Source organism: Neomonachus schauinslandi, chromosome 10 (assembly GCF_002201575.2).
Source record: "Neomonachus schauinslandi chromosome 10, ASM220157v2, whole genome shotgun sequence".
Taxonomy (NCBI): domain Eukaryota; kingdom Metazoa; phylum Chordata; class Mammalia; order Carnivora; family Phocidae; genus Neomonachus; species Neomonachus schauinslandi.
This window is the reverse complement of record NC_058412.1, coordinates 124294859-124316117: the sequence shown is the minus strand read 5'-3', so window position 1 is coordinate 124316117 and position 21259 is coordinate 124294859. Positions and strand designations below refer to the sequence as shown.

The 21259-nt window shown below is 51.4% G+C and overlaps 2 protein-coding genes across 2 annotated transcripts in view; both read left to right on the top strand.

The window, feature by feature from the left end:
* Positions 1-5048, top strand: part of SLC13A3 (solute carrier family 13 member 3) — a 67941-nt gene extending 62893 nt beyond the window's left edge. The window contains exons 12-13 of the mRNA XM_021689342.2: positions 1663-1800; positions 4872-5048. Of these exons, the coding sequence (XP_021545017.1) occupies positions 1663-1800; positions 4872-5048 (315 nt within the window). The remainder of the gene's footprint in view (positions 1-1662; positions 1801-4871) is intronic.
* Positions 5049-13932: 8884 nt separating this feature from the next.
* LOC110579615 (osteoclast stimulatory transmembrane protein) lies at positions 13933-19581 on the top strand. The gene is given in 5 exon segments (XM_021689282.2): positions 13933-13985; positions 16459-17461; positions 18943-19297; positions 19300-19436; positions 19438-19581. Coding segments are annotated over 5 exon segments (1692 nt in total).
* Positions 19582-21259: the final 1678 nt, after the last annotated feature.

Here is a 21259-nt window from a genome sequence, read left to right as displayed (position 1 = left end):
AAAATGCAAAATAAATCTAAGAATCATGCGAAAAGAACAATATATCATGATCAAATAGAGTTTGTGTTCAGAATTTCAAAACCGATTAACACTAGGAGCGATCCGCAGAGTTCTATATTTAAATAGATTAAAGAAGACCAAGCCATATGATTATCTTAATAGAATCCAGAACTGATCACATTAAATCAGTGTGGCAACTACACGCTTTGTATGTCAACGGTGATATACCAGGCACACTTACCTGAGCCACGTTTTTTGGTTTTAGTTGGCTTATTTTTGCATGAATTTGTAATGGCGATCACACTGTGTTAGCATACAGAGATGTACTTTATCCTTTTTCAGTGGCTAGAGGATATTCTGTTACGAGTGGATAGCGGTGGGTCTATTTAAGATCTCTACTGAGGGACACGTAGGTCGCTTCCAACCTTTGCTGTCACCAGCAAAGCCTCCTGGACCCTTCGTTGTCTGTGCACCTTTGCTTACATGCCTGGATGAGATCCCTGGATTGAAGAGCATGTGCATTTATAATTCTGCTAGATGTGGGCAAATTGTCCTAAAGTGGGCACGCCATTTTACACCCCCACCAGTAGCGTGGGGTGGGGGGTCCCCAAACCTTGCCAAGTGTGATTTGATTGACTCACACCCTTCCCCAGGATCTGAGGGAGCAGATGATTGAGAGAGATGGGGGCGCTGTGGGGTGTCGGGGAGGAGAAGCGTGGACCCAGCCAGGTCTGTTGGGGCAACTTTTGCTAGAGAAGACACTAGTGAATGGCACAGTGTTCTAAATGGTGCTTATCATCAAAACCAAGACGTTTTACATGTCAGGGAGTGAATTTAGCACTTTTTGAGAAAATGTATATGCTTTGGGCTATCAAAATTCCCTCGAGGGGCCAAAAAATGTCCTATCTTAAATACAGTAGTAGAGAGGAGACCAAAATGAATTGTAGATGAATACATCATTTGGGAGAGGTGACAAACCAGCCCACTGAATGAGGCCAAAACACAGATGCATTTGATTCACACGGTCTTAGAAATTGGGAAAAGCTTCTCAACAGATGCAATCTCGAACTCTGTGTCTCCAAAATCTGGTGATGCCCCAACTAAAGGTGCCCGGGGACTGGCTATGGGGACTGTTTGGCTGAGGGAAGGACCAGGCAGGGGACCCGGTATGTTAGAGCCTCAGCTGGGAACTTGTGAGGAATGCAGGCTCCTGGGGTGACCCTAGACCTGCCGAATCAGAAACTCTGGGGAAGTGGGGCCAGCAAGCTGTGTTTTAGCGAGTCCTCCAGGTCTGATGATACACTCTCAGGCTGGAGAAGGTGTGTTCTAGAAAAATCTCCCCAGCCCAAGCTTGCGGCCCCGGAATGTCACTAACCTTGGGAATGTCTTCTCCGTGTGTCTCTTGGTTTGGGTTCTCTTCGTTTCTGTCTCTGCTTTTGCCTGTGGATCTGCGTTTCTGGCTGCATGTCTCTCTGTGCGTCCCTAAACCTGTCTCCTCGTCCGCTGCAATTGTTCTTGGCCGCTCTGCCCATCTCTGTCTGTACGTCTGTATCGTCGTGTCTCTTTCTGTCTCTGTCTGTGGTTGTGGCTTTCAACCATCTCCCTCTGTTGCGGTGGCTTCTCTCTGTTTCACTGTCGTGGTCTCTCCTGCACCCGGACCAGGCCATCCGCCTGAGAGTGCACCCCCTGTACCTGATGATCCCCGGCACAGTCGGCTGCTCCTATGCCTTCATGCTCCCGGTCTCAACACCCCCCAACTCCATTGCCTTCGCCTCCGGACACTTGCTGGTCAAAGACATGGTGAGTTGGGGCTCGACCTAGCAGAGGCCTGAGAGGGGGCGGCCAGCAGGTGCTGGGCAAGACACCTGGGCAGGGCCCCTGCTCCTCCACCCCCCACCCCCCCAGTCTCTGAATAAGTCATTTGGAGTGGGGGCCGGACTATCTAGGTTGGTTTTAGCAAACGCTCTGGGGTGATTCTTACGCTTAGACAATTTCGGGAAACACTGCCTTAGTGATGACTTTCCAGAGTCCACTTCAGGGACAAGGGACTTCCTTCTCTCTCTGGGCACTGCTCTCTTTTCTTACTTGTTCAGCCAACGGCTCCGTGCCTGGAATCTGTAGGAGAGACGAGCAGCAGTTCGCACCCTGGGGGGCCTGGAGAGGTCCCTCTCCCCTCACTTGCCTGCTGAACCCGCTCCTCCCTCCCTCCTCCTGCCTTCCCCTGCCACTTCCCCTCCACTGGCTGCCTGGGGGCACTCAGGGAATGCAAATCTTAAGCTGGTGTAAACCATTTCCTGGTCCAGTCTCTCCAGGCGCAGAGACTCAAGCAGGATAAACCGGAGGGGAAGGGAGGGAGGCGGTGGGCAAGAATGAGAGACAGAAAGAGGTCACAGAGCAAACAGAGAGAGAAGGAGGAGGCTGGTGTGCCTGGAGCGGAGTTGGGAGGATGAGGCCAGAGGCCTGGGGGAGGGGAAGGGTGCAGAGCATGCAGGGCACAGACTTGGGATCTTATGCGGCTCACAGTGGAAAGACTTAAAAGGTATTTGAGCAGGGCCATCCATGCAGGCAGGCTGGGTCCGAGAACCCAGGGGAAGGTCCCACAGGACCAGCCAAGAGGGTCCTTGGCTTCACGCAGGACAGAAATCAAACGTGAGCCAGAGAAAGTGAAAACGGAGTTTATTGAATAGCGTGAGTGACAGACAGAGAGTAGTAGATGGAGTGTCTGGGAGACTCGGAGAGGAGAGAATGAGTCTCATCCTTGCTTGGGGTTAGGGGTTCACATTGGGAAAGGGTCTAGGGAACATCGTTTGCCTTCAGGAATCCACGGTAGGGTCCCATCAAAGGGAGAGTCAGGTGAACCATAGGCTATTCCAGAAATCACTGGAGGTCGGGGTATGGATGCCACCGTCAGCCGGGGTTTGTTAGAAGCTGATGTCCTGGAATGTGTTTGGGATCTGGCTCTTCTTAGATGTTATCAGGTGTTTAGGGGCTAGGACAGAACTCAGAGAATAATTCACTTTCTTGTTTCCCCCTCAAAGTGGGAACACAGCTTCTTTGGCTTATTCAGGGGCAAAGTATGGAACAAGAGTAAACGGGGCCTGGCAGGAAAACAGCCGAGGCGGAGCCTTTCTAAAATGGAGTCCCTTCAGCTTCCCTACTTCCCAGTGACGTGGTTTGACTCCTGCCTTTCCAAGATCACTGTGGCTGCAGGGTGAAGTGGATCGTTGGGGGCTGGGGCTGAGTGTGGAATGGGGAGGCCGCTTAGGGAAGGCAGCAAGAGGGCAGAGATGCAACCTAAGGCCCGTCCTGAGAACAAGGGGACAGTGAGAGAAATGGAGAGACATCGCGAGGGACGGGAAGAGTCCGAGGGGCACAAGGGGGCACGGAGGGGCAGACGTGTCAGAGCCAGTCTGGATCCATGTGCCCACCTGCAGGCTCTGCTCCCGAGAGTGATGGTGGAGGTCGTTGACATGACGAATGTGGGACAAAGCAGGCATTTGGAGCCAGGCTCCCAGGAGCCCAGCCCTCCTCCCAGCCACCCCAAAGCTTTGGCCAGTCCCCTTCGGATCCTCCAAAGTCACCAGGGCTCTTCTGCAGAGGCAGGTCAGCATAAGGCAGTTGGACCTTGTCACTGGGCGTACTCCCTTCACGACTGACGCCCTTTCTGCGGGCCATCCATGGCAGTATTGATGTAACAATTCTCCTAAATCAACTCACATTTTTTTAAAAAAGATTTTTATTTATTTACATGACAGAGAGAGAATACAAGCAGGCGGAGAGGGGGAGGGAGAAGCAGGCTCCTTGCTGAGCAGGGAGCCCGATGCAGGGCTCGATTCCAGGACCCTGGGATCATGACCTGAGCAGAAGGCAGACGCTTAACTGACTGAGCCACCCAGGCGCCCCTCAACTTACATTTTTTAAAACACTTTAAATAAGAGTATTTAAAGAGAAGAGTTTCTGACGCATCTGGGCATGGAAAACTGGTATTGTACACCGTAGGAGGTAAGTCTAAAAAAAAAGACACAGACAAAAAAAGCAAAATAATTACATTTGCCCTGAAACCGATGACCTGGAGAAGGTTCTGAACCCCTGCTTGCTCAGGAGGGCAATTGGCAAGGAAGAGAGAAGTGTTAAGGGCATGATAGCACCTAAGGGAGACCTTCTATGGGAGGAATAGATTCAAAAAGGGATTGAAAAGGGAGTGACTCTCTCACCGCGCAGTTCACAGCTGAGCAATGCTAAGGTCAAACAACCAGAAAACCCGGATGAGAAACAGAGATTTTCAGCCCAAGTTTGGACTGAATGGCGCAAGAGGTTAGCCTGGGGAAAAAGCAAACAGGCAGACTTGTTCTAGCTACTTAAAAAGGTCAGAATTCCCGTAAGACAAATTCCTCACAACAAAAAAATATAGCCTTAAGTAGACACGGAGTGTGGATAGGTGTGAGTGTGTATGAGTGTGTGTGTGAGTGTGTACGTGTGTTATCGATCAAACCAGATTATTTTCAAGCTGTGTGACCTGGGTAAGCCCACTTCTCGGAGCCTCCTTTTCCTCGTCCGTAAAGGGGAAGTAATGATAATCACCCTTCGAGGGTGTCATAGGGATGGCATGTCTCTACGACACCTACACAGCACAGTGCCTGGCCCCTAGAACCACTCGGCGGATGGGGACATTTTAGCTCTCTGAGGGGCAGCCTAGGGTACGTAAAGATGGAAGGGTCTTGGGCATACACCAGCCTGGATCTGTGTCCTGGAACCATCACTTCCCAGCTGGGAGATCTTGAGTGAGTGAGTTCCTGATTCTGGGCGTGGGTTTTCCCATCTGTACAATGGGCCCTGAGCTGATCCCTCCCTTCACCTGGGCTCCATTTCAGGTGCGGACAGGCCTCCTGATGAACCTGATGGGTGTCCTGCTGCTCAGCTTGGCCATGAATACTTGGGCACAGACCATCTTCCAGCTGGGCACCTTCCCGGACTGGGCCGACATCCACTCAGCCAACATCACAGCACTGCCATCCACTTTGGCCAACGACACATTTCGGACCCTTTGAGTCCCCCTCCGGGACTCTCTCTGGGCCGGGCCCTCCCAGAAGGCTTCTGCCATCACCTGCTGCTAGGACTCTACAGGACAATCGAGCAGTTCTTTTCTGTGATCCAGTATGCAGCAAGCAAGAGTGACCTCCAGTGGTCCACTTGGGCCCACAGGCTCATTATCTAGGACACCTTCTCCTCTTTCATGGAGGTCAGGGCCCAGATATCTCCCAGATCTGCTGCCAGAAAAACAAGCTCCTTTATCTCTGAGCTGTTCTATGGCTAGGATGCAAGAGAGCCCTATTTCAGCAACAGGAAGCAAATCTGGAATATGGCATTTGACTTAAACAGTTGGAATGGGGGGGCATCAATTCCTATGGGCACTGCTAACATCCCCCATGGCCTACTTTAGGTTACACTCTGGAGAGCTCATCTTACCTTTAGATGTCACCTTCCTCGGGGAGGCTTTTGGGGCTGCAGCGTACCAGCTGTTTGCAACCATGGTGTGTCCTGCTCGGTGGGTGCCCATTCTGTGCCCGTTGTTTGAATATGACCCCTATCGGTACACCGCAGCCGGGGTTACTTTCAATCCCTGGAGACAGGGGAGGGACAGATGACCTCCTGAGGACAGGGAGGCTGTGCAAATCCTCCTTGCTGCACTTCTGGGGGCCTGAGTACACCAGGGGAGTTCTAGAAACCCCCAGCTGACATCTCTACCTAAGCTTTTTAGGATTTTCCTGTTTAATCTGATTCAGTTTGACCATAACTCTGGGGTCAGGCCAAGCCCTGGCCTTACCATCCTTTCAGCGAGGACTCTCCTACGTGTGGCCCGCGGGGGCCTTTGTGGTTGCCCGCTACTCCTTATTCCAGCAGCTGGTCTTTACCTCCCTACCCATACCCCGAGGGGTAAGCATGTTTAATTAGCAAAGGCCACATTTTTCAGGAATGAGGAAAAAAAAAAAAAAAGTCAGAAGATACATTGAGGCCTCATAAAAGGCCAGGGTAAAATTTCTCAGGCAGACAAAATATCGTCACCTTCTTCTGCAGAGGGGGCCAACGGAGACTTCCCCTGAGCCAGTGGCTGGTGGGGGCTGTCCTAGAAGATCTGATCCCTCCTTGTTTCCATGAGAAGCATCTGGGCATTCCCAGTGAACAGCACAGTATCAGGCCCAGCAGGAGCTCAGGATGTGGAATGAGTGACCCAGCATTAGCTAAGGTGCCCGTGGGGGGTCTGGAAGCCTCATGTCTGCCCTTCCTACGTATCTGAGGGATGAAGTTCCCTGAGCAGTAGGGGCTGGGACGGCGGCACCCAGAGACTGAACTCGTCCTCAGAATGGCACGAGTGAGTCATGGATGTTTCCCTGGGAGCAGCGGGGAGGAGAGAGGAGGAGCCCCCAAGTTGGAGGATGGGCTTCACCTCTTCCCACGTGAGTACTTTAGAATTCAATCAGAGTTGCAGCCCATGGCGGTTGGGAGCAGCACTCGTGGAGAACAGGGGATGGGAGAAGTCCATCCGCAGAGAAACCCATGGTACTTGTAACCAGATGAATCGTGATTTCAAATAGTTCTGATTGAAAATGCTATAAAATAAAGAGTGTTAATCAATACTGGGCCTACAGATTATTTGCTTTCTGGGCATAAAAGAGCTTTTCTTTTTTTTTTAAGATTTAATTTATTTATTTATTTGACAGAGAGAGACACAGCGAGAGAGGGAACACAAGCAGGGGGAGTGGGAGAGGGAGAAGCAGGCTTCCCGCGGAACAGGGAGCCCAATGCAGGGCTCAATCCCAGGACCTGGGGATCATGACCTGAGCCAAAGGCAGACGGTTAACGACTGAGCCACCCAGGCACCCCGGCATAAAAGAGCCTTAAGGTGCCAAATTCCTGAGCTGAGGGTTCCACGGAACTGACCTCCCTGACTTCACTTCCCTACTGCTCTCCCCTCTCCACTCCAACCACATGCTTATACTGCCCTGCCTCAGGGCCTTTGCACATGCTGTTCCCGTTACCAAGAACACTTTGCTTCCCATTATGAGCTTATTTCCTCACTTTATTCAGTTCTCTGCTCAAATGTCACCTCCCCAGAGACTCTTCCCTGACCATCTGGTGTAAAATCTTGCTCTCATTACTCTCCATCTCCTTACTCCGCTATATTTTCCTTCTTAGTGTTAAACCAGGCCACTGGATCATGTATTTTCTTGTTTATTAACTTTCTCTCCCTCTAGAATACCAACTTATCAGAATACAAACTTTATTTTGTTGAGTGCCATAACTCTCGTACCTAGAATGGTTTCTGACACATAACAGGTGCTCAGTAAATATTTGATAAGTGAATCTATACTAAAATTTATGAGAAAGCAATCTTGCCCTCTGGTCCATGGTCTGTCCCATTCATTTCTTTGCTCACTCCTTCTTCCATTTATTCATTCAACAATATTTATTTAAAACCTGATTATGTGTTCATTCACTGTCCGCATCCACATGGAACTTACATGCTAGCTGAGGAGATAGGCAGTGGGCAGGTAAACAAATAAATAAAATGACTCTGGGTCATGATATGGGCTAAGAAGAAGATGAAATTGGACAATGTGACAAACTGACTCAGAAGTTACTTCAACCAGGGTGGTCAGGGAGGACTTCTCTGAGGAGGTGGCATTAGAATGAGACCAGAAGGAGTCAGTGACGTGCTCACGGTGGCATGGGAGGAAGCTGGGTGGCATGGGTGGTAAGGATCATTGGAAATATATATGAGACTCATGTCTGGAATACAAGAGGAACATCCAGAAGTCAGAAAGAACAAACACAAAGCAAAATACCTGTTTTAGTTACTGTGGTTATATAACAAACCACCCAACACTCAGGCCCTAGAACACAGCAACTTATTGGCTTATGTTTCTGCATTTTAAATTTTTTTTAGAGAGAGAGAGAGACTTTGAGCAGGGGAGGGGAACAAAGGGAGAGGGAGGAGGGGGAGAGAGAATCTTTAGCAGGCTCCATGCCCAGTGCAGATCCTGACTCGAGGCTCGATCTCATGACCCTGAGATCATGACCTGAGCTGAAATCAAGAGTCAGACGTTTTACCCACTGAGCCACCCAGGCATGCCATGTTTCTGCATTTAGACAGAGCTCTGCAGGGATTGTTTTGTCTCTGCTCTACATGGTGTGGCCGGGGTCACTCAGCGGGGAATTTAGCTGGAATTTGAACGTCCATGATGACTGTGGAGGCTCCAGGGAGTCTAACCCAAACCTCTGAACCCAACAGTGGGCTTCTCAGAAGGCAAAAGCAGAAGCTTAAAGTCTGGGCTTGAGAGTTTAAGAATTCAACTCTGCCACATTCTATTGATCAAAGCAAGTCAAAAGTTGGCCTGGTTCAAGGGGAGGGAACTAGGTTCCACTCCTTCGTGGGAAGAGTGACATCCTCATACAGAGACGGGAGGAGGCTTGGTCACTCTCTTTGGAAGGCTCGTACCGTAACACCTGCGAGCAGGATGAGGGCAAGATACAGCCGTGCCATTTTAAAGCAGGCTGTCAAGATGGCCAGAGCTCGATAAAGACATGCTTGAATCCACTCATCATCAGATAAATACAAGTTCAACCAAGATGCTATAACACACCAGTCTGACCGGCAGAAACTAGGCAAGCGGACAAGAAGTGATGATGGAACGGGAGAAGACAGACACCCTCTTGTGCTGCTGGGGAGACTGTTACTTCCAACGGTCAGCCTGGCAAGCGACATGGCAGTAATTAGGAGAATTCATTACCTGCATTCCCTGTGGCCCACTTTTCCTACTTCTGGGTTCATATCCCAGCAAAATTGTCCCATAGTCCCTACGGAGACGATGTAGGAGGATATTTGGGCCACTGCTGTTGGAGGTACCCAGGAGCTGGAGGCCACCTAGGTGACCTTCAGGGGGTGGGAGTGATGGCATTTAAGTGAAACATGGGGAAGCTCACTATGGAAAACACAGCAACACACAGAAGTGATGAACAACAGGTATACGGAAGGTTCGGATACACACATATTCTGGCACATAGATCAAGAACTTACAGAGTCAAGTGGGCAGAGGGATGGAAGCAGTGATGGCAGATGAAAAACAAGATGAATAAAAGCCACTGAACGAGGGGTTCAGTGAGCCACTTTGGACTCCTCGCTCTACCCGTAACATGCTGTGTCACCTTAGGCAGGTCCTTTATGTCTTGGACTTTGGAGAGATAAGGGTGCATAGAGTCAGGGTCCTGGTCTCAGAAGGCAATAGTAAGCACACAGACTAGTTATTTGAGGACAGCTTAGTAATGGGTCTAGTTCCAAGGTGTGGGCAGACGGTAAGGGAAACCACGAGGGAAAATGTGAGTCCTCGGTGGAGGGAGGGAGGAGCACCTCCCAGCCGAGGCTCTGAGGGACAGAGGCCCATGTGGGGCTGGCACCTTTATTCCTTACAAGACAACCCCTGATGACTCTGAAAGGGGGAAGCTGCCCTGGATCTTTCTCTACATCCTCCCTCGGCTCTCCTGCCGGCACTCTCCATGACCAAACCCAACCTTATTGGTCAGGGTTCTCCAGAGAAACAGAACCAACAGGATGGAATATATATGTATGTATGCCCAGGCAAGAGTCCAAAGGCAATCTGCCGGCAGAATTCCCTCTTGCTCAGGGGAAGTCAGTCTGTTGTTCTATTCGGACCTTCAACTGATTGGATGAGGCCCACCACATTATGAGGCAGCAATCTGATTCACTTAAACTCCATTAATCTAAATGTAAATCTCATCCAAAAACACCCTCACAGAAACATCCAGAATAATGTTTGACCAAATAGCTGGAGGCTGCGGCCCAGCCATGTTGACACTGAAAGCTAACCATCACACCCACAGAAGCCAGAATGTAGGAGAGTTCTTTGAGGCTGCGCATCCAGGTCTAACCCCAGGGCTCAGGGCAGGGAGGAGAAGAGTGGAGACAGGGTCTGGAGGGGCAAACTGAGAAAACATAGCAGGGAAGGTTTAGACCAAATCAGAGCTTGTAATCTAGTGGTCCCCAGGTCTGCATCCATCTCACAATCAGGATTTTTGGGACACCTTTCATGAGTTTTAAATTTTTTTTTAATTATTTATTTATTTGACAGAGAGAGAGATAGCGAGAGCAAGAACACAAGCAGGGGGAGAGGGAGAGGGAGAAGCAGGCTTCCTGCTGAGCTGGGAGCCCGATGTGGGACTCGATCCCAGTACCCTGGGATCATGACCTGAGCTGAAGGCAGATGCTTAATGGCTGAGCCACCCAGGCACCCGAGTTTTAAACTATTAATTGATTGCTAATATTCTTAAATTCAGAAAATTTCACATTAAAACTCTGATTTGTGCTTCTCTTGGAAAAGAAAAGACCAGAAGTTCTGGCAACATGGGACCCTATCGTTACCTGGCAACAATTGTTTGGAGCTGAGTAGTGGTGAAGGGAAAACTCAAACTGATAGGTGAACTCTCTTGTTTGCCACAGTCCCACCCTTCCTTAATGCCTTACACTGACTCTCTTCATTTTAAAAACACCAGGTTTTTATTTTTATTTTTTATTTTTTTAAAAGATTTTTTATTTATTTATTTGAGAGAGAGAGAATGAGAGACAGATAGCAAGAGAGGGAAGAGGGTCAGAGGGAGAAGCAGACTCCCCGCCGAGCAGGGAGCCCGATGCGGGACTCGATCCAGGGACTCCAGGATCATGACCTGAGCCGAAGGCAGTCGCTTAACCAACTGAACTACCCAGGCGCCCAAAACACCAGGCTTTTAAAACTGAGTACAAAAAATAAAGAAAAAATATCCCCTTAGTAAATTTTATATTGATTACATTTTGAGAGGATACTGTTTGGGATATATTAAGTTGAATAAAACTTTTATTAAAAGTTGAATAAAAATTTTATTAAAATAAATTTCACTTTTTTATGTGGCTACTAGAAAATTTTTAATTATATACATGGCTCGCATTCTGTTTCTATTGGGTAGCATCGTCTATTTGGTAAGATTTTAGCCAACTCTCCATATTCTCAGGCTGAGTGGATGGTGGCAATATTCTATGCCCACGGGCTATAAAATTCAATGACTCCAATATTCTTTGGACCTCCGATGCTGATCGTAGATCTGAAGGCTTACCACTTCCTCTTCCTATACTGTCTTATGGTTCTGAATCCTCTACCCAGAAATTCCCCTCAAAAAGCTGATTCTATTTTGGATGATTCAGAAGACCCTTCCGGATGTTGTGGGATTTGGAGCCAGGCCAGCTTCATGTAGGCAGAAGTGACTGCCTACATGTGCTGAGAAAAGCCAAAAATATCTTCTGCCCTTTCCTTCCCTATACCACCAAACTCCCAAATCCTACACATTTACCAGAGGTCTTCAGGAAATGACCAACATGGTCCTTAACCAGTCTTGGGGCCACTGCAGAAACTAGGCAAAGGCTGGTTGGTGCCTGTCAGGCCCGCTCCCCTCTGACCGGCACAATGCCCTGAAGTTCCCTATGTGATAGGGACCCTGGCCAGGGATCTGGCCCAGTGGGTGTCACAGAAGCCTCTATAATCAGGTCTAAACAGCCTGGGGCTCACTTAGGCAGAGCTGTCAGCCCAGGCGGGAAAGGGCAGGAGCGTGTATCTATCTACTGGATGCTCTACATACATTATTCCACTGAATGCTCAAGCAACCCTAAGGAGATATTAGTAGTCTCATGATAGCAAAGCCCACACAAGTTCAGAAAAGGACAGTGTCTTGTCCGTAAGTGGCAAAGCTGGCTTTCCCGTGCAGATCTTCGACCCCCAGCCCATAGCCCCCACGGTGCAGATGGACAGCTAGGCAGCTCCCGCACCAGCCCTGCTGAGGCTTCCTGCAGAGGCTGGAAGTCGGCGGCCCTCGTGCTAGCTTTGGCCCACAGACTTGGTAAGATTGGCCGGCCCAGAGGTCTTTTTTTTTTTTTTTTTTAATGCTGACTTTAAAAACTTGGAGACTTTTACATAAAAAAGGGAATGACTGGCATTTTTGGAAAAATTGGAAAATCTGGTAATGTCGGACCTCTTTTCAAGGGACTTCAACCCTCAACCGGAGCAGGGCCGAAGCTGTCCCTTCCGAGTAGGTCTACACGCGGCAGTTCACGCTGTTTCCATTCCGGTCTGCTCTGCTCCTTTGCCTCAGCTGGCTGGCCTCTGCAGGCGCCCGGGGCTCCTGCTCCCCGTCTACTCTGGGCTCAGTTCTCTGCAGACTCTCTGTGCCTGGCCTGGCTTCCTGGAGGGGCCTGAGATCTGGGAAGGGTGTCAGGCTCTCTGAGGGCCACAAGTGTCTCATTCGATTGTGTGACCATGAGAATGTCACTTCCCCTATCTGAGCCACAGAACACCCTCCTTCAGGCCTGAGCAAGTGACCCAGGCAACATGTCCTTATAACGGAAAAGGATGGGGAGTCTGGAGCACCACCTAGGTGTGCCCTTCCTCACTGGCCCCTCCATCCTGCAGGGTGGAGGCCTGGGGGCACAGCGGAGGGCTCCTGGAGGAGGCAGCCTACTGGCAGAGATAGAGCATAGAGAGGAGGGGGGCGGGGGGGGGAGTGTCTGCTTCCAGATAGGGACTGGCTTTCCAAACAGCCTGGAAGTGTACCTGCCAGGCACATGCTGCAGCAGGGTGTGCACACAGGGACCTCACACTTATTAAATGCCTACTGTTTGCAGTGCCAGATGCATCTGAAGGTAACACGAGTCTTGTGAACCCTTCCCTCCACACCAGTAGAGCCCAGTGGCTGACCAGTCGACTCTGGAGCAGGACCGTTGGCTGTAAGTCATGGCTCTACCTCTTACTAGCTGAGTGGCTTGGTCAAGGGACTTAATTCTCTGGGTCTCAGTTTTCTGAACTGAAGAATGGAAATAACAGTACCTACCACAAAGGGTTGTTGGAAATAAGCATTCAGGGAATTCAAATAGAACTATTGAGAAGCGTGGGGCGCCTGGGTGGCTCAGTCGGTTAAGCCACTGCCTTTGGCCCAGGTCATGATCCCAGGGTCCTGGGATCGAGCCCCGCATTGGGCTCCTACTTCTCCCACTCCTACCCACTCCTGCTCTCTCTCTCAAATAAATAAATAAAATCTTAAAAAAAAAGAACAAGAAGTGTGTCTGATACTTAGCAAGTGCTCCATAAATGTTAACTGTTACTATCATTTCTCTCTTTTAAAAGGAGGAAACTGACGGGGTTACCTGCTCAAGGTCACACAGGTAGGGAGGGACAAAGCTAAAGACAGAAAGCCAGCTAGAAAGGAGACGGGAGCCACTATGCTTGAAAGAGAGTCTCAGCGAGGTCCAACTGTCTCCTGTGGGTTCCCACTGCTCACAGCTGGGGATCAGGCTCCTTTGGGGCCCACAACTGTGGAGGGGGAGGGCAAGGAGAAGCCAAGCAGAGTTCTAGCCCTGGCACTACCACTAATGAGCGGTATGGCTTTTCTGAACCTCAGTTTCTTCCTCTGTGAAATGGGAGCAGTTCTACCTTCCTGCTCTCAGGATCACAGATAACTGCTTGGAAAACGCTCTTTCCTCCGACACCTTGCACCCACTTGCACCCACCCCTGCTTGCCGGAAGAGCATGAGGCAGCTTGCCCAACCCCCTGGGAAGTGGGCCCAGGCAGGGGCGGGACAAAGCCAGCAGGAGGGCTTAGTTAAGAGCCAGAAAGCAGAAGCAAGAGGGTTTTTCCCAAGTTCTAGAGAATACAGTTCTCCCCATTTCCTGCCCACCTGCCCGCACTGCCTCAGCCTGCCTGCCCTGATCCAGACCCACAGCTATTCGGGAAGCATGAGGGCTCCATGTGGGACCGCCGAGCACCGCGCCAGGACTGGGTAGGTCTGGAGACCCTGGACACTGGGACCACAGGCAAGAAAACAGTCCTTGATCAGGCACGATGGGTATGAGCTTAGCCTCAGGCTCTGCCATTCCTCAGCTGCGTGACCTTGGGTAAACTCCACCTCTTTGAGCCTCAGTTTCCCCTTCTGTGAAGGAGAGTAGTAATAATTCTACAAGATAGCTGTAAGAATTGAGGGGCACCTGGGTGGCTCAGTCGTTTAGCGTCTGCCTTCGGCTCAGGTCATGATCCCAGGGTCCTGGGATCGAGCCCCACATCGGGCTCCCCCCTCTCCCGCTCCCCCCGCTTGTGCTCTCTATCTCTCTCTAGCAAATAAATAAAATCTTAAAAAAAAAAAAAAGAATTGAATGAGAAAATGCACACACAGGGCTTGCCATCGTGCTTGGCTCGGAGTAAGCCCTCAGCAGATGGCAGCCACTTTCCATGTCATTCCCAACACTCCCCCATGCCTTGGCCTCCAGCATGACTTAGAGCTGGTTTCCCTTCCCCTATCATTTGTATTATTCGCTATTCTTTTAAGGGCTACCATGCCCCGAATACTCGTTATTACAATAGCAGGAGGTTTAGTCCTAAATGAAAATGCCCTCAGGGGCCAGAAAGGCCCTAATTCATCATCTCTGACGCAAGTGGGTCCTTGGTGCTGCCCAGCTTGGATAGCATTGCCCTGGTTCGTTAACTCTCCCAACCTCCTGCCCAACTATTTTCCACCCTCTCTTTCCTCTTCAAGCTCCCACTGCCTCCTCCAGCACGCTCTCCATCAACGCTGACCTCGCTTTCCTGCCACCCTGAGCAAACAGAAGCAATCCTAGGACAGCCTACAAACATTTAGGGAGCTACCTGCCAGACACTATTCCAGGCACTTGGGCTACATCAGTGAGGACAAGAGACCAAGTCCCTCCCCTGGTGGTATTGATGCTCTCGTGACAGATAACAGGTGACTTGCTCCTTACTCTGTCCCAGACACAAAGTGACCCTACGAGATGCTACTTCTATTCCCCCATGTTACAGACATGAGTTACATGTCTTATAGAAATAAGAAAACTGAGGCACAGAGAGATTAAGAAACTTGACCAAGGTCACACAGATGGTGAGTGGTGAAGCAGGGATTTGAACCCAGGCAGTCTGGAGGCCATGCCCTTAACCACTTCTCAGTTGTGCATCAGAGGAACTGAGATTTGGCACCCACACTTTGCCCGTCACCCACCCCTCCTTTTGTGCTGTCCATCTTACCCGCTGCCACCACCACTGAAAAGATGGCTCCAGGGGGCCTCCCCTTCATCCAAGCCCCCCTCTTGATTGGCTCTCCCATCTGCAAACCTGTGAGAGTCTCTCCCATCTCGGCCCCCCTACCCCGCCCAGCGGCCGAGGCACCCCGTCTGTGCACCTTTACTGCAAACATGGTTCAGCATGCTCCTGTCTCACGTTCTACTCCTTCCAGTCTCTCCCAGGTCCCCTCTAGTTAGGTTTTGGCCCAAGATGCCACGAAGCTACCCTTGGGCAGTTTCCAGGCCAACGGTCGTTGCTCGGTCCTCAGCCTTGATGATCCATCAGCAGCACTTGACATATGTGGTGACCCCCCTCTTGGAACATTGTACTGGCCGGCTTCCCCAGCCTCCTTCTCACCTCCCAGCCTGGGGCGAGGGCTCTGGTCCTCGAGTGCCTCTCCTCCCCACCAACGCACCGTCCCGAGGAGTCTCCTGTCCTGCCCCATGGCTTTAAATGTCATCTATAAATCAATGATTTTACGTGTCATTTATTTCCCATCTCGGACAACACCTGGGTGCTTTCAGTTGCTCAGGCACCAAACCTCAAGGTCATCCTTGATCTCCCTCTTCCTCTCAGACTGCCTGTTGTGTTGGCTCCTCCAACAGAATGTATCCTGAACCCAACCTCTTCTCACGAATTCCTCTGCCATCACTTTTTAACGCAGGCTCTAGGAGGGCAGGGATTCTTGTCTGTTTCATTCATTCCTGTTTCTCTAATAGTAAGCATATAGTAGTTGCTTAATGAATATAAGGACAACAGAGTAGAAAAGCTCCCGAGTGGTCAATGGATCCACTCCCCATGCCTCCAAATTATAGAGGAGACCCTGAGGTCCACAGAGAAGGAACGTCCAGAATGACACAGGAAGCCAACCAAGACTGTGAATTCAGGGGAAACAGTGTCTCTCCCTCTCTCTCTCTCTCCCGAAGTTTGTCTCTTTCTTATTCTCTCTCATCTGCGCTTCTCTCTCCATGACTCTTTCATTCCCTGGGGCAAGGCACCCTCCCAAACCTGGAATTACGGACCCAGGCAGCCCAGACATCCATCCTCACATCCCCAGGAACTGGGCTCTTCCCTGACAAGTCCAGTGAGGATAATCCTAGGGCAGCCTCTGACTAGTTCCGCTTGGGTCCTGTGGCTTTGGGGTGAGTTACTGGGATTGGCCCACAGGGGAAGAGTGCCAACCCCTGTGGCTCAGGGGGAGCCTGTTAACGATTGAAGGGTTTGTGGATCAGGGGCATTGGGCCGCCATCCAACCCGTCATCCTCCTGAAAGAGCACCCCCCCATTTCCTTGTGTGCAGGTGGAGGTTCTGGCACTTGGGGCTCTGCAAGGCCCTCGGCCCCCTGCAGGCCGCCTGGGTCGCCTTCTCTCAGCCCGTCCCAACCAGCTGTGGCCAGCTGCTGACCCAGCTCTTCCTGTGCGGTTGCTTGGCTGTCGCTGCTGCAGGTCTGACGCACCACTGGCTCGTGTCCTCGCTGCTTTATCCTCTGGGACCCTCGGCCACGGTGGCCACTGTCTGGGGCCTCCTGGTCTTCCTGGTGCTGGGCTTGGTGCCCCCTGCCCGCTGCCTGTTTGCACTCAGCGCCCCTACCCTGGGCACGGAGCAGGGCCGCTGCCTGCTCTTGTCCTGGAGCACCACCATGCTGGGCGTCACCGTGGTGCCCAACGTCTTGGCCAACATGGGCGCAGCGGGGCAGGTGCTGAGATGTGTCACAGAGGGCTCCCTGGAGAGTCTGCTCAACACCACTCACCGGCTGCACGCGGCGTCCCGGGCTCTGGGCGCTGCTGGCCCAGCGGGCAGCCAGGGCTGGACACTGCAGGCCCAGGGCAACGGCTCAGTGTTCCGCCTTCACATGCTCAGGGTCACCCAGCAGGTGCTGGAGGACTTCTCTGGCCTGAAGTCCCTGGCCTGGGCGGCCGTGCTGGGGACCCAGCAGGTGGTCGCAGGGCTCTTTATGCTGGGCCTCCTGGTGGACTCGGGCTGGTACCTCCATCGCTACCTGACTGACCTGCGGTTTGACAATATCTATGTGACCCGGCCGCTGGCTTGGCAGCTGGCGGAGGCCCAGGCCACACACCTGGTGGCCTCCCCACCAGCCTGGCTGCTCTGGGCTGCCCGGCCGAGGCTGTCCCAGGGGGAGCTGCTGAGCTGCCTCCTGAGGCTGGGGCTGCTCACCCTGTTCCTGATGGCCACAGCTGTGATGGTGGCCACAGACCACGTGGCCTTTCTGCTGGCTCAGGCGGCCGTGGACTGGGCTCAGAAGCTGCCGGCCGTGCCCATCACGCTCACGGTCAAGTATGATGTAAGTGCGGTGATGGGACTAGAGTCATTTCCTTGTAGGAAGGGGCGGGGTGTGTTAACCACTCTATTTGCAATTGTTTCAAGACCCTGCCCTTGGAGAAGCTAGGAGATCCTGGGGCATTTGCAGACAGACTCGCTCAATGTAGTGGGTTCTATTCTCACCCCCGCGGCAGATGAGGATCCAGATACCCAACAACTTGAAAATAATTTGACACCCCCCCATGCACCCCCCCGCCCAGGTCACTCTTTTCCTAAGTGGCAAGGTGTCCTAGCTTCATTTTCTTCACTTGTACAAACTGGATCCATCCTCCTCACCCTGCCGGGTTATTGTGAGTCTTAACATGTGATCCTCTGTAAAAGTATGCAGGGAGCTCCATGCCACACGGGAGAGGTCCAGTCAGTAGTGGTTATCACGAACAGCTCACAGCTGTATGTATCAGACTGGAGGAGGGCTTACGAATGATCTAGATCAGGCGTCTGCCAACTATGCTCCCCAGGGCCAAACCCTGTGGGCTTCCTGGCTTTGTAAATTAAGTTTTATGAGAACATAGCCGTGTCATTTGTTTAGGTATTGGCCCCTGGCTGCTCTTGATAGTTGCATCAGGGACAGTGTGATCTATGAAGTGAAACGTATTCTTCAACTTAAAAGTTCGTTTTCATTCTGATTTTTTTTTTTAAGATTTTATTTATTTATTTATTAGAGAGTGAGCGATAGAGAAACAGCATGAGAGGGGGGAGGGTCAGAGGGAGAAGTGGGCTCCCCGCCGAGCCGGGAGCCCGATGCGGGGCTCGATCCCGGGACTCCGGGATCATGACCTGAGCCGAAGGCCGACTGAGCCACCCAGGCGCCCCTTCATTCTGATTTTAAAAGAGAATAAAATACTTCTGTGAGCCCCCTGCCCTGAGCCCGGCGGAGAAGTGGGCCCTGGGCAGAACCAAGGATCCAACCCAAGAAGTCTGGCTCCAAAGTTCGAATGGTTTAACCTCTGACCTCCCTGCCTCCCTACACCTGCTCCTATATACCCCAAGGGAATTGTAGAGCCTAATTCTTAGGAGCAGGGTGTTGGGACCCGCCTTGGCTGGGACTGACCCCCCGGGCTGGCCACATCCTTGTGTGACCTTAGGCTTCCCATCTTTTCAGTGAGGCTTATTCTGGGCTCAAACTCAGAGGATCGTGTGTATTTGATGAAAAAGACATCTAAAGTATTCACTAAGGGCTTAGCAAAGAGTAAATGCCCGTAGCACCTGTTTGTTTTCTCTAAAGCGTTGTGTTCCGAATGTAATAGTACTGTGCTTTTTGTTTGTCAGAAAGCCTGCTTCAGACTCCTGATGTCATTCGCTACTCCTCGGTGCCCAGGAGGCAGGAGGCTGGGTTACTTCTGTGCCCATCTTACAGAGGGGGGCCAGCGGCCGCGAGTGGCGGGGGGCAGGGAATGGCTGCAGTGTCTGTCTGTTCACTTGGCCTTTTTCCCATCTTTGAAGGCCACATACACGGTCCTGGGCTTCATCCCCTTCCTCTTCAACCAGCCGCCTCTGGAGAGCCCTTTCCTCTCTGCTCACAACGCCTTCCAGTGGGAGCTCCGCTTCACCTCCCCGGGCTGCCCACTGCTGCCCGCCCGGCGCCCCCACACGGCCGCCCCCCTGGCCGCTGGGGCCCTGCAGCTGGCGGCTGGCGCCACCGTCCTGCTGGAGACCTACGCCCGGCGCCTGCGGCACACCATCGCCGCCTCCTTCTTCTCCGCCCAGGAGGCTAGGAGGGTCCGCCACCTGCACGCCCGGCTCCAGCGGAGATACGACAGGCACGGAGGCCGGCGGCTGCCCCTGGGGCCCCCGTCCTGCTCCCGAGACCCGAGTCTGTGAGCGCCCACCCAGCGCGGATAGACAGGCCTACGGCACGCTGGCCGCTGGGAAGAAGAGAGAGCAGTAAGGCAGAGGGGGAGGAGCTTGGGAGCCGTGCAGACCGGGGTCCTCTTGCTGCCTTCCTGTGTGACCTTGGGTAGATTGCTTCACCTCTCTGAGCCTCAGTTTCTACACCTGCATGATGACTGCGTCATAACAACCCATGTGACCTACTTTCCACGTGGGGGTGTGGAAAGGAAGGACTGCCGATATTGGGCATAAGAGGCTTCAAGAAGCAGGAAAGGCCTTGGCACAGTGAAGACAAGCAAGTGCAGAGACAACTCGAGGTTCCTCCTGGCCAGTTGGGGGTCAGCCCGGGCTCTCATCTGCATCCACTGCTTTCCCTGGTGGGTGGAAACTTCACGTGGTGAATGTGTTTAAATGTTCCCGGAACTTATTTATATGTCCCCTGAATCCTCTTACATTTAGCCATCTAAAATTTTCTTGATTTTATAAGCAAAGTATTTATTAAATCCTAAATTAGATTATGTTACTCTTTTGTTTCAAATTCCTTTGGGGATTTCCCATCCAGGGTCACCAGGGTTTAGCAAATAAAAATACATGACACCCGGTTCCCTTTGAATTTCAGATAAATAACAAATACGGGTTTAGTCTAAGTACGTCCTTGGGACATTCTTATACTAAACATACTTATACTAAACCTATATTTGTTGCTTATCTGAAATTCAAATGGAACTGAGTAATCCATATTTTATCTGGCAACTGCATCCCCATCGAAGTTCTAGTAAAACCCCAGCTCTCTCCCCTGTGGGCTTAGTATTCCCTGTTGTGCCCTCCAGATCATTCTCTGCCCTTCTCTTTCCCAGGAATTCGTACCTCCGTGAATTGTATCATCCTGGCTTCCCTGGCCTCTGACTTCTAGTCGGGCTCAGCCAATGGGAGGCACTGGCCTGCGAGCCAAAGTGGGAGAGGAGAGAGATGTCAGGATATTTGTTCCTGCAGCCGTCTGGGCTACTTGGCGGAGGCTACATTCCATTACCAGCAGCCACAGCTCCTGTCTGGCTGGGTGGCCCCCTCATGGTGGCTGTAGATGTCCCCGGGTTCTAGAACGGTACAGCTTCCAAGGGTGGTAGTCTCTGAGAGCCTCACCATCCTTCCCTTTACCAAGTCCCCACTTCTGTACCTTCATTAAACTCTCTTTCGTTTCCCCTTTAAGACTACCATCTCTTTCCTGCCAGGACCCTGATTGATGATGTGCCCTGGGTCACAAAGCCAACCTCTCCCTCCCTCACTATGCCCGCTCTGCATGGGCTTAACCTCCTCAGATGCACCAGGCTGGTTTGCACCTTGGGGCAATGCTCTTGCTGTTCCCACATCCTGGAACACACTTCCCTCAAGTCTTGGCATGGAGAGCTTCTTTGCATCCTTTAGGGATGAGCTCAAATGTCACCTCCTCAGAGAAGCCTTTCCTGACCACCTTACTCATATTGTCCCATCCCAGCCAATTTCACTCCATCTCAGGAGTGGACAAGCTTCAATCTGTGAGCCAAATCTGGCCTGCTGCCTGGTGTTATGAGCAGAATTTTACTGGAACATTGCCACGCCCGTTAGTTTAAGTATTGTCTCTGATGGCAGATTTGAGTAGTTGAGGCAAGGGACTGCGTGGCCCACAAAAATCTGAAATATTTACTATCTGGCTCTTTAACTAAAATGTTTGCTGACCCCTGATCTATCATATCAAGTTGTTATCTAGCCTCTGTAAATACTCTTATCAATATCCTTTATTAGCTTACCTATGCATTTATAGATTTAGCTGTCTCTTTGTTACTTGCTGTGTGTTTCATATGGTCCCCACAAGAACGTAAACTCCATACTATGTGTCTGGTCCTCCACAGGTATTTCCAGTACCTGAAGCAGTGCCTGGCACAGAGTAAGCACT